Source organism: Trachemys scripta, chromosome 9 (genome assembly GCF_013100865.1).
Source record: "Trachemys scripta elegans isolate TJP31775 chromosome 9, CAS_Tse_1.0, whole genome shotgun sequence".
NCBI classification, from domain to species: domain Eukaryota; kingdom Metazoa; phylum Chordata; order Testudines; family Emydidae; genus Trachemys; species Trachemys scripta.
The window spans coordinates 66,317,852-66,331,631 of NC_048306.1; the positions used below are offsets into that span (position 1 = coordinate 66,317,852).

General features: G+C 42.3%; 1 protein-coding gene across 1 annotated transcript in view; it reads right to left on the reverse strand.

The window, feature by feature from the left end:
• Nucleotides 1–13,780, reverse strand: part of EPHA4 (EPH receptor A4) — a 136,677-nt gene that overhangs the window by 20,910 nt on the left and 101,987 nt on the right. Inside the window, exons 6-9 of the mRNA XM_034781093.1 lie at nucleotides 10,564–10,688; nucleotides 9,310–9,469; nucleotides 7,964–8,075; nucleotides 645–703 (exon numbers count right to left, since the gene is read on the reverse strand). Coding sequence (XP_034636984.1) covers nucleotides 645–703; nucleotides 7,964–8,075; nucleotides 9,310–9,469; nucleotides 10,564–10,688 — 456 coding nt within the window. The remainder of the gene's footprint in view (nucleotides 1–644; nucleotides 704–7,963; nucleotides 8,076–9,309; nucleotides 9,470–10,563; nucleotides 10,689–13,780) is intronic.

The following is a 13,780-nucleotide window of genomic DNA, read 5'->3' on the forward strand; positions in this document are numbered from 1 at the left end:
GACCACTGTGAGTGCCACTGAAAATCAGCTCGCATACCGCCTTTGGCATGCATGCCACAGGTTGCCTACCCCTGCTCTAAGCCAACAGGAGAGAGCTCTCCTGAGGGGTTAATAGCTCCTGCCTCTGTGAGAGGCAGTAGCTATGTCGGCGGAGAAGCTCTCCTGCCAACACAGCACTGTCTAAACCGGCACTTAGGTTGATATAATTTATGTCGCTCAGGGGTGTTGATTATTCACACCCGAGTGACGTAAGTTATACTGAAGTAACCTGTAATGTAGACAAGTTCTGAGGAAGGAATGCATGCCTCACATTTCCTCCTCTGGCCCATCCTGAAGCATCCTTGACATATACTGGGCAGAAAAGCATGCCCATCATCTTCAGCCAGAAGTAGAGGTCACCCAAACCTTTGAATGGGAGGGAAGAAAAAAAATCTCCCCCAAAATCCCAAAGGTTTTTTGAATAAAGCCTGCCATTCAAAGTTTCCCTGCTACTAGATGCTTCGTTTTGGCAGAAGGGGGTTGCAAACAAGGAAAACAGTGAAATATTCATCTCAAGAGGAATGTCATTCTTTATTTTCTAAGCATAAGAACACAGACATGCTTTGTGAACCATATCAAAAAAACCAAGCACCACTGCCTTTTACCTTGATTCAAATGTTTCTCCTCATCTGCCTCTTGCTTAGCCTTACTGTACTTACTGCGTCTGTTGGGATGAAAAAGAGCATTACAATTCAAAATAAATCTCTTAATTTAGGAGATGAACTCAGAATCTTCTTGACCTGCCAAGACTTGAATTGCTGTACCTGACAAGACCTATGTTCTGCGTTTGTCCTACAACAGTTGATGACCTAATTTATAACCAACAGCAATGCAAGAAGCTGCATTCCTTACACAGCTCTAGGTGCTCCTGTCATCAACAAACTTACCAAGGGAAACACAAAAACTCGAATTTACATCTTTCCATTCAAGAAAAAGAAGGAGGTTTGTTTTGCAGCTACTTTTCTTTAAAACACAGATCTTTGTAATTCTGAAGCCAAATTTTGAAAGGGGACCCAATTAGGCCTCCAGTTTTTTTAGCATAATTAAATGTGGATGCAAATGCTAACATTTAGATGTCTAACTGATTGATTTGCAAGCACAATCAGGCGGACATCTAAATACTAGCCTTTGTACCCACTCTAATTGCACAAAATTAGAGGTGGAATTTAAAAAGCAAGCCCTTTCAGTCTACACATCTATGAATATTAATATGATAGGTGGTACAGCATATTAAGTTTATACATTTTTATTTCTACACGTAAACACACAACCGTTTATATTATTTATGACTTTAATTTTAAAAAGGCATTGAGTTTAGCTTTAAGCATCAAAGTTTGTGTAGATTTGAGAGACGTTAATACCAGAAACATCTCTGTAGTGAGGACTTTTATACCAAAAGCTGCCAAGTTTGGATCTAAGGTTTGGTTTGGCCCATTATAAAGAGCGGGGGAGAGTTGAAAAGTACAGAGCCAGATCAAAAGTCAAAGGAACCCAGAGCTGAGGGTTGTTGCTGCCCAACTACTCCATTTGCTTTCTCCTCTATGGGCCTCCTAATCTCTGACCTCATGATACTGACCTCCTTTGTAAAACACTCTTGAGACCTACTACATCTGAACATAAGTACAGCCATAGTGGGTCAGACCAAAGGTCCATCTAGCCCCGTATCCTGTCTTCTGACAGTGGCCAGTGCCAGGTGCCTCAGAAGGAATGAACAGAACAGGTAATCATCAAGTGATCCATTCCCTATCGCTCATTCTCAGCTTCTGGCAAAAAGAAACTAGGGACACCATCCCTGCCCATCCTAGCTAATAGTCATTGATGGACCTATCCTCCATGAATTTAGTTCTTTTTTGAACCCTGTTATAGTCTTGGCCTTCACATCATCCTCTGGCAAGGAGTTCCACAGGTTGACCGTGCGTTGTGTGGAAAAAAAAAGTCCTTTTGTTTTTTTTAAACTTGCTATTAATTTCATTTAGTGACCCCTAGTTCTTGTGTTATGAGAAGGAGTAAATAGCACTTCCTTATTTACTTTCTCCATACCAGTCATGATTTTATAGACCTCAATCATATCCCCGCTTAGTCATCTCTTTTCCAAGCTAAAATGTCCCAGTCTTATTAACCTCTCCTCATATGGAAGCCGTTCCATACCCCTAAAATTTTTTGTTGCCCTTTTCTGAACGTTTTCCAATTCCAATATATCTTGTTTGAGATGGGGCGACCACATCTGCACGCAGTATTCAAGATGTGAGGGTACCATGGGTTTATATAGGGGCAATATATTTTCTGTCTTATTATCTATCCCTTTCTTAATGATTCCCAACATTCTGTTTGCTTTTTTGACTGCCACTGCACATTGAGTGGATGTTTGCAGAGAGCTATCCACAATGACTCCAAGATCTCTTCCTTGAGTGGTAACAGCTACTGATGAAAAGTGCTACACATCAGAGCTAGGTATTGTTCTATAGCATGGGATATATCATGGGATCAAGTGCTGCTCCTACTGAGGACATCAATGGTGAAACTTCCAACAGTCCAGACTGGGACTGGCTGGGCAAGGAGATTGGGACTGGAAGCCAGGGGGACTAAACTCAGATAAGAAACATGTGTGGGGAGACTGGGACTGGCTACATAAAGAGACTGGGACTAGTAGCCCGGGGGCAGGGGCAGTGAGAAAATGAGTGAAATGGACCACATGAGGAGCCTGGGGAAGAAGACTGGAGTGGCTAGACAACTAGAATGATAAGGGGTGAGACTGAAACTTGGACCTGGACCCTGGAGGGAGAAACTAGGACTGTCTGGGCCAGGAGACTGGGATTGGAATGAGAAGCGTTAGGAATGGGGACTAGGACTAGGTTGGAGAGGAGAATGGGACTGGGTTGAGGAGACGGGGTGGCAAAAAGACAGGACAGGGGCAGGTTGAAGGAGATAGGGTAGTAGGGGTCACGTTTGGGGAGAACAGAAAGAAGGATCTGTGACTACCACAACATTATCCCCTCCAGAGCCTGGAATGAACTCAGAATTCCTGAAGGCTGTCAGCAAATACTTGTGATATGCATTGACAAAGTACGTCTCATCTCCTTTCAGTGTTTCTCCATACAGAAGATGAGAACCTATGTCTGCTTATCTGTTTCTCCAGTAGCTAAAGTGGCATTTCCTAACTTCTGAGTGCTTGCTTTTGCAATCATAAGGTTCTTCTAACACAGTTTATCGCATGCAATATGCTAAATAATTTGCCAACAACATTGAGGGGAAAAAAACACCAAACAGTCCCACACTGCCCTTGATCCAGGACTCACAGCTCCCTATAATGTCCTGGGAATTGCATTCATATACCAAGGACTGCACATGCCACAAATGCCTGTGAACTTCTTTCTTTGCTAAGTCAATTAGAAACCAATACTTTCAAATACAAGGAAACCATTAAAAAACCCCTCTAAATCCAAATGCTGAGTTAAGCCGTTTTCATTGCCTGGGAACCGACTGTTGCAGTAAATCAAGGGACCAAATTCTGCCCTCATTTACGGGGGGAGAGGGTTGCATAGGGTGAAAGTCAGCACAAAATGTGACCCAATGTCTATAAGTGTATAATAGGGACTGACCTTTAGCAGAGAGGAACATGTGAGCAGTGCTATTGTTGTGCATGCACAGAACGCTTTCAGTTAAGTAAATGATCACCATGCAGCCTAACTTAGGAAAAAAGTTACTCTGAATTTTATGTATGACCCCTCCAACCTAATTCAATTAATACTGAAATGCAGAAGTGAGAAATGCAATGCAAATGTGTGTTACATGAAAGTGACTTAAGTATTAAAATATCCTTTTTGTCTTGTTTAAAAACTTCCCTCTAAGCCCTACACAAAAACTAGCCCAAAACACCCTAGGACGCATAACAGGTAAAAGGAAACACAGGAATTACTGTTCAAGCAATATAATTGTAGCTTATTAGCTTTTAATAATACCTTCCAAACTAACTACCTGCTTCCACTTCTATCTTTGTCACCTGTTGACCTTTTCTCCTTGGCTTGGGGCGGGACACTGCTGTCTACAATTGTCCCTGGGGGAGGGGAAAAACCCTGGAAGCTCATTATTCAGTCATTGAGCCATAGGGAGGAAATCTGGACATGAACTGACATCCACAGAGAGCTCACCTGAATGACAGAAGGAAACCTTTGTCCCAGGTTTGAATTCCATAATTATAGGGATTTCAGGGGTGGTGATTAAATAGGGGCGGTGTTCAGGAAGAGAATACAGAAGCTTTCACAAACTGCAGGGGTCAGAAATGCGGGCAAGTCTACAGGTGGGACTTGGAGATAAAGAAGGGGTGGGGCTTTTTTCCCTATAGGCCTACCCCAAAAACAACAAAGGGGGGGATTAGCATGTATTGTGGTGAAGCAGCATGCACTCTGGGCTGCTCTCTCAGCCTCTGCATGGCTGCTGGCACCTTTACCATTTACAAACAAAAGGGGAGCTGAGGGTTAAGAACTGCTCTGATTAAAATACTGCCTGCCAGGAGAGCACAAGGCTATGACTGAGGTAGCCTGGTGTTCCAAGGCTCATTAGCAAAAGGTGGACAACTCATTCAGCTAAATGCCCACCACCTGCCTCAGTGAGTGGGGGAATTTGATGGGGCCAGCAGTGAAGGGGGACAGTTGCTAAGGGACACCAGGTAGCTCCCCCCCTGAGAGTCTCTGGCACCCACTGGCCAGCTGGGGGGCGGGGGGCAGCATTCCCCAGCTCTCAGGATTTATCCTGGAGTGGGAGCCATATGGAGCCTCTTTCAGCTCCATTCCAGGAGTCCCACACTACCTATCCTGAACTAGGAATGGGCACCTGGCCTGACAGATGCTGCTGGTCTGGCTAATCGCCCATTTGAGGGGTCAGGAAGGAATTTTTTCTCCCATAGGCCAAGTGGTAGAGGACCAGGGAGTTTTTCGCTGTCCTAGCTGTACCGTCAAGCCACAGTGGGTTAAGTAGGAAAGTGCTTAAGGTTGGGTTGTTAACTCGTCACAACCTGGGGCCACTTTCCACTGCAGAGGAAAGGCTTAAATTAACAGTTCCCAGAGTAAAAGACCTGGAATTTGGTGATGAGCCCAAAGCCCAAGGGACAGGGTGAGTCCTTGTGGCCCTCATGGTCCCCACCCTTCTGCACCCTCCATCCCCCTTGTAAGGGTTGTGGGAGGAAGGGTGCTAGGACTCAGAAAGAGAGTAGAATCCAGGAGGGGAAGGTGTAGGCTAAGGAGAGCCTACCCCAAGTTACAGGTTATATGGTAAGGAGCCCTATAACCCCTTCACTAGAACCAATTAAATGCCTGGTATAGAAGAGTGTGGGCGAAGGGCGGGTAGTACTTGTCTGTGCCAAAGTTTAATAAAAGCTGCTGCCTGCCACATAATTCCATACCTGAGTCTGTCTTTGTTTTGTTGCTGTGTCTGCAACAAATTTGGAGAGTGGAAGGTAAACCAATCTACTAGCCAAGAGACCTCTTTACATGACACATTTGTTTAAAAAAAAATCATTTCATTAGATAATCAAAAAAGGATTCGTAAAAGCCATCTTTCTGCACTCAACTCCCTTCTGAAAATAAAGCCTCATCTTCTTGCGTCAAATGTTCCCCAAAAGCTACATTTGAAATAGTCTGAATTTAGCAGCGTGCTTGTAGGAAAGCTTTGTAGAAATGCACAAGCTGCCATCTGTCCTTTGCTGTATGAATTTACATGACTTAATCTACGCAAGTTTAAACTAACACTTAAGTGGATTAATCCTAATGTTAACAAACTCTCCCAGGGACAGAAGAGAACAACATATTCTCGGGCTGCTGGAGGTAGGAGAGTCCTTAGGAAAGTTTCTACCATGAAGATGAATTTTGTTTTTTTTTGAGCACTGATTTGATTTAATGCTAAATGACAATATTAGTCCCAGTTTCAGACGTGGGCACCCTAAATGGATATCCCTATCCCTCTTTAGGATACTGAGATGAGAACAACTGCACAAAATGGAGGTTTGTATACCTAAGTGCAGACCTGATGGCACGACTATGAGATTTAGGCCAAGTGTACACTAAAAAAGGTTTGCTGGTGTAGCTACACTGGTAAAGCTTCCTGGTGCAGGCGGTTTGGCGAACAAAATAAGCTATGTTGGCAAAAGTCCTTTTATGCCAGTATAACAATGTCCACTCTTGGGCTTCTGTTGGTATAGAAATGTCACAAAAATTCACCTCTCCTACCAATATGGCCATACTGGCAGAAGTTTCTAGTGCAGATCTGGCCTCAGGTGCCCCTACATACATTTAGCTCCAACTACTGGAGCTAAATGTATGTAGGCAGGTAAGTGCTATGATAAACATCCTAAATGCACTGATATTCAGAGAACATCCCATGAAGGGGCCTCATGGTTTTTGCTGCCTTAGCATTTCGTTTACTTTGTTATGTCTTTTCTCTTCTGCAGCCTCTCTAAAACCTAATGAGGCAGAGGTGTGGGGCATCTTTGAACCCACTGCCACTTGACTAACTTATCTGCATTCCCACCAGCACTTAGGCCAGCCTTTGGTCCTGGCTACCAGCCTGCTCTTTATCTGTGTTTTGTCCAATTTAAACACTTCTAGGCAGAGATAACTAAACAGACAGCCTGAGTGGGGAGAAGAATTGGCTGAGTACGCATCAGCATCAGCGAGTCTGTCAGCTACCAGGCTCCAGGCAGCCTTTCCTTTGACAGCTTTATGGCCGATACTAAAGAGAATCAATACTAGGGCACGGGGTTGACATTTCATTTTCTAAAAAGTGATCCATTGAGGGCCAATCACCAAGCCGTGTTTATCAGCCTTGAGAAGTGACTTTTTTTTTTTATTGGGGGAGGTGGGGAAGGAATCATCTCAGAACAACTCGACAGGCTCAATTCTCCAAGGTGGCGACTCATAATTAGAAATCCAATGTATCCTGCTATCAATCTGGCTTTAAATAATAAAGTGATCAATAAAAGCAGAGAGCAGATTAAGTCATCAAGCCCTGGTGATGCTATTTTCTGTTGCAATGGCTTTTAATAAACCTGTCTCTCTGCATTACATTTTCATATGTTCTTTTCCTCTTTTTTCTTGCCAGCACGGATGCTTTGAGCTGAACACCCACAGAAAGCCATTACAATGCATGACTACTTACCAGATATTATAATCACACTGATTTAACTGCTCTTTTTAAGATGATTTTAAGTGAAAGAGTAAATCAAAAGGAAGTTGTGCCCATTTATAGCTAATGCAATCAGACCCTACTTGTATTCTCTCCTCTCTGATATGAGATTTTGTAGTGATTTTTCTGAGGGGTAAACCTTGTTTTGGGGGCAGAAGCGGGTGCTTGATGGGAGATTATAGTTCTGCCTGACAATGTAAGCAAAGGACCCAATCTGGTGTGTTACTGTAACAAAGTATTGAGTGCCTATGGCTTCTCTTTAGTGCCTTTCTTCCCCACAATGGAAGAACTACCCCAATGGCTGATGCAGACATGTACAGACAACCGGGGGTATTAAAACCAAAAACACCCAAGCAAGACTGTTTGAGGTTCTCCATGCACGTTACTTCACTGCAGTACTGCTTTCCTTCCCCTGCATATAACAAACCAACCCAAGAAGATCTCCTGTACTCAGACTCATTAAACTCAACAACAAATTACAATATCCGCAGCTCTCCAGTTGGCTTGTTTCTCAATCCCAGTTACAGAAATCAGCTTTGCATTTGAAGGGCAAATAGCGCTGGAACTATTACCATTACATTACATACTGCTGTGGTACTAATGCTGAGAAGATCAAAGCTACATGGGAGAGGGCTTGTAATGCAAATGCACTGTTTATGATGCTAATCAAAGAATTCAGCTTTGTTTGGAGGAGACAAAAAGCTCCCTTATGAAAGAGAGAGGGAGAGAGAGAGGCTTAAGTTCTTACCTCCTGCTGATGACAAAAGCAGCAATGAGAATGACCACAAGAACAACACTGCCAGCCACTGAGACAAGAAGCACTGTGGGATTGGTACCATCACCAATGATGGGGGAAGGAACTAGAGACAGAGAAGACATCAGTTAGTGTCACACACCCAGGGCAAAGCCACCTACAGTACAAAATTGTCATGAGCAACACTTAGTGCTGTGTTCTGGTTTGCAGAGCAGTTCAGGGTATTACTCAAAGCCAGTCTCAGGCCTTCATTATGTATTCATTCAACATAATTTTCCAGGAGGGCCCTAATTAGTTAAAGACATTATGTTTGATAATGGTTTGGGGAACTTCAACTTGCTGAGAACAAGGACTTCCTCTCCTTCGCCCCTCCATTCTCAGTCAGAGGGTATAATGCCTATTTTATTGCCCACTGAATTGCTTCCCAGTTTACTTTATTTTTTTTTAATGGACCAGATGCTCATTCCTCACTGACACAAACAGAGCAAGTTGTTTTTAAAATGTCTTCCCTCTGCCTGGTGGATTGACTATTTTAAGTTTTCTCATGCCATGCCTGAGGGAAGTTAACACAGTGTGACGTGACCTGAAGTGATTTAAACAGACCTGCATAATGGAAATTAAAGAAACATGTTCGGTCATATCCTCTTCCTTCCGCTGTCTTAGGAAGCAAACACTCCATTCACATTTTTGTGGACTATTACATGTTACCTTGACTTAAACAAGTGAGAACCTACCCAGAGATAGCACAATCTACAAATGCCTCCCTTTGCAAAACTGTGTAAGAGAAAACACAAAATCAAGGAGATACACACAACATACCTCACTGATTCATATAAAAAAAGGAGAGTACATTAAAAAAGGAGAGTAATTGGGGTTTATCCTTCTCTAGATGAGACACACTGGAAATTTATGCAAATAATTCATATTAGCATTAAAGGAAGTTGAGAATATAAATCTCCATGAATCAATGAGAGAAAAAGCTTCAGAGCATTTATAGTGTGTACTTCTACCATACCACATTCAGATTTCTTCATTAAGATTTGTAAGTATCTTTCATCCAGTATGCAGCACGTCCAAATAACTGTGTCACATTTACTAAGGCCGGATCAGAGAAACAACAGTGGAAATGGCAGTCAACAGCCATTTTTACAAATCATAGTGCCATGCAGGAGTATGACACAATATGGATGCCACTTTCAAGTAAATAAATGAAGTCAAACTCCCAATGAGCAGCTCAGTCAAATTCAGTATAATCTGAGTAGAGTAAAGAAAGAAAGAAAAAAATGGGGGAAGGAATGTATCTACTGTCAGCCCTGCGCCAATGATGCACATGTTGTTACCTGTGTTAGTCGTGAACTCAAACGGCCCACTGAAGTCCCCATATCCCGCTGCTGTCCTGGCTCGCACATGAAACACGTATGAAGTCAACGGGTTCAGGCCTTTGATATCTGTGTTCCTGACAGCTGTCTTCACAATGCGATAGCTGCGCTCATTTTGGTCCTAGGAGCAACAGAGCACAGGGGTGAGACACGCAAAAATGTCCCCCTGCACAGTGAACCGTGGACCCCAGTTCACTGCCAAATCTGTCTGAGGCTATGATTAATAGCAATTGACTTTTCAAAAGATCCCTAAAAAGGTTTTTGTTGTTACCCTTACTAGTACTGGGTTTTAAAGGGGGTCTTGGGGATGGCCAGAAAGGATGATGGGGATGGTAGGTCTAATGTTCAGGTATCAATGACTGTTTCAGAAATCGAACGGGAAAATTCTCTGGAAAGTAGCCAGGTCTTCAATCATGATCCTGCTGATGAACAAATAACATTTTATTCTTGCTCACTCTTTCTTTTTCCCCTCTTCCAGCCAGGAGCTACATATCCAAGAAACCCTTGGGAAATGTCTGCCAGAAAGCCCATGTCTTAAAGTCTATTTCAGGCTGGAAAATGTGTCAGAAAATGTTGTAATCTAGTTTCAGTGAAAATCAGCTGCCCTTTTCTGGCTTTATTAGGGAGACAAATAAGCGATTACCTTTAAAAAAAGAAAAAAAGAGAGAGAGAGAAAGAAAAGGTAATTGTTCATTTTTCAGGCAACCTTGAAATAGCTCTTTTCATAGTTCTGTACTTGAGGAGAGACAAATTATTTTGTAGAAATAATGTCTCTCTATAACTTGGAAAGGCTGAAGAATATAATTTTCTTTTCCTTATTTTCTATTAAAAGCCATCAAACCCACACCATCACTCTAAGCAGAAGCCATCGACTTAAACAGATATTATTATTATTACTGTGTTACATACTTCATTATTACACTTCTATCTCTGACGTAAGGTTAATGTATCACTACTTCTCAGCTATATTGATTCTCATTATAAATATGCTCACTGTAAAAACCTGGTTCTAAGAGAGAAAAAAAGAAAAACCCAAATACACTGTTAGAGCAGAGTGCAGTATATTATTCTCATTATTCAGTGTAACTGTTCAAGTGTATGAAATCCCTAATTGATTATGATTATGAAACCAAACCTATTTGGTCCCGATAATGAGATCCTATCTGGGAATGGCTGTAATGGAAACAAACCTCATCTGATCATTTTTAGTAATACCTTCTCGTAATATTTGACTTCATATTCCAAGATGACTCCATTCGGCCTGTCAGGTTCCAGCCAGGCCAATGCAACGCTGTGCCTTGTTATTTCTTTAGCCTGGATCAAAGCAATTGGAGACGGAGCTGACAAGAAAAAAGAAAAACTGTATATTAGCAATATTTTATTTTTAAATGAGGATCATGTATTTTTAATTGTAGCTTTCCTACTCAATGGGCTTTGTGAATCTATAGCACTGCCGGGAATTAAAACGTCTCTTGAAGAAAAGACTTGTGTTTGCGCATAAGGCTGCTATTTTTGCTGCTATTACCTACAACACAGTGAGCTTTTATTCTTAAAGAAAGATTCTCTAACAAGCCCATTCTTGGATTCTAGTTCATACTAGAGCGGGAGTCTCTGAAGTAACAGCATGGTGGTCCAAGTACTGTCATGTTATATCATGCCTAGAGCCAAATCCCTGTAAGAGGCTAACATACTAGAAGATGTTGGCTCATTTCTGAACTTTACTAAACGTGCTGCATGAGGCCTTGGAATTGTTAGTTCTGGCTCTATAGCAATTCCACCTATTCACCTTCCAATATTAACTGCTGTCATTTCACTAGCTATTAACATTATAAGAAATGGGATATTGACCTTTGGATCAGTCCTGGTCCTTCTGAAGTTGAGGGACTTTTGCTTCAGTGAGAGCACAACTGGGCCCACTGTGTACAAATTCAGCTTCTCCCATGAACACTGGGATACTTGCATCTCAAATATATAGGCAAGGTTTCTGCCACCCTAACTCATGCTGTGAAGTACCATAGTTTGTGAGTAGTCCAACTGAAGTAAATGGGCTTACTCCAGATGGTCAGATTCTGACTTTAATGGGACTACTTGGGGAGCCAGGTGCTACCCACCATGAAGAAGACATCAGAATCTGGTGTATTGTGAATAAGACTCCAATGGTAACTGTCCCTATATAAAAATTATAGCTAGTTACAGTTGGATTACAGTACCATACACTTCCAATTCCACTCACAGGGCAGAAAGGAAACATGATTTTGGAAAATTAGCCATGTATCCAACAAAATTCAACTCAAATTTACATCCTTGTTCAATAATAAGGGCTACAATTAAAAAGACAATGAAATATTTCTCAATGTGCACTTCAATTGGGCCCTTGATAGTGCTGAAGTTCAGTTTTTGACTTGTTGGAGGACAAAGCATTTTCCCTGGGACTATGACAGTAACAGATTCACAGCTCTGCTGGGGGAATGGGTTTGCTGAAGATTTATGAACCAGGCTGCCTGGTTCTTGTTGTGTTGCTGTGTGGTCACGTCTCTAGCCAGCTGTTATCAAGCCCCGCCACTACTGACAATAGCTGATACAAATGGTGGGGTCTCCCGGGATGAAGAGGGACATTCAGGAAATTTTTAATCTTATCTAACAAAGCCGTTCTGTATAACCAGAGATTAGAGGTCTTCCTAAATTGAATGTATTTCCTCTTTTGTCCCTGAAACCCTAGAAAAGTACAGATTTTTATTTTTATTTTTTTAACTCTGGGATGAAGATCCATGAAAGTAGTCAAAAGAGAAAGGAGGATGTAATGTGTATCCCTGAAAACTACAGAGAAAGACAGAGAAATAAAATAGTCACAATAAATGAAGGGAAAATTGAACGTGAAAGCTTCAAACCTACTTGACCGTATCAGACAGCTCGGATGGGAGTGAAAATAACCAGTAGGCACAACACACATAGTCACAAAAGGGAGTCTTCTTGCTGAAGTGAAGCCATCAGGGAGCCTCTTCCTGATTTATTATTTGACAGCTTGGCATCTCTGTTAGAAATGCCTCCAGACCCTTTCTCTCTGTCTGTCTGTCTCCGTGTCTCATGTGCACAGACAGATACTAGATGACAGAGGAGACTATAAACATAAACCAACAGGGAGGATTCAGGTGTGTTCCATCAAGTTATAGATGTGACATGACTGGGATTGGTAATGCAACTCTCCTGCTTGATAACCCAGTGGCTTCTAAACCAAGGGCACATTTTATTCCCTTTGCTCTGCAGTAACATCACTGCTTAGCTAATAAAATGGAAATCAGGTTCATTTTCTGTGTGCGCACACACACACAGCAGATTAGCAATAACCCAACCAGAGAAAAACCTGCTTAGTTAACCAGTGCCATGCAGAAGGCAGAGATGTCATTCTTTCACAGGGAATCTGTCACTTATTCCGATCTGACCCCAGCAATCTCAGATAGAAAATTTGTTCACTTTATGGTTTCCCTCCCTCATTATTGTTCTAATGGCCCCACTCTTCTATTTCATTTCTCCAGGCCTAGATATTGGAATATAAAGAGCTCTTTCCATGCAATGGTGAGCTACAGAAATACAAGACAATCTGGTTTAGCTCTGCAGTAAAATGGTTATTCATGGCACATGAATACACACTGATCTCCTCTTTACTTAGAGCATTCAGTCCCTATGGGTTAGCAAATGTTTTTCCACCTGCCCACATTATATCTCAAAAATTGTTCACTTACTCTCATGCATTTCGACATACTGAAGAGAACAACCTGGCGCTAAAACAGGTACGGATGGGCTAGATACCCTAATAGTTCATTTCTATCTCTATTTTCTATGAATTAAGCTAAAAGTTGCACCCTACTTTCACCCTCTTATTCCTTACTGGTCATATGTTGAGCATGATACAGCTTAATTCTACTTAACCCTTCATCCAGCCTTCATTGTGTTAATACTATGAAATGAAATATTTCCAATCCTATAGTGCATAGAAAACCTAACAGCCCAGATTCAAGTGTTGGTCACCACAGTCAACTTTATGAGGGTGGAGCTTTGCTTTTCCAGGGCCTCTCCAGAATCTCCCTTTGGGGGCATATCCTGCTCCTCCACACTCTGCGTGGAAAGCCCTGAGCACATGTAGTACTGGTGCTGCATGGAATGCCAGAATGTGGGGACCCCTTGCAGGGGTTCCACACCCCCTTGTGTGTTGTAGAGCTGCGAATAAGTAAAGGGTGGTGTCTTTGGGGAGGATCTGGTGGATCTGTTGTCGCGTGGATCCACTGGCTGATCACCCTTACTCCTGTGTAAGTGGTGGCTTCAACAGTCACAGGGACTACTATAGCCCACTGCTTGGGGAAGCTGGAAATGTTCCTTCCCACACCGAACCCCACTCAACTCTCCCGAACACAGCCATTTTCTTAGGCTTTGTGCA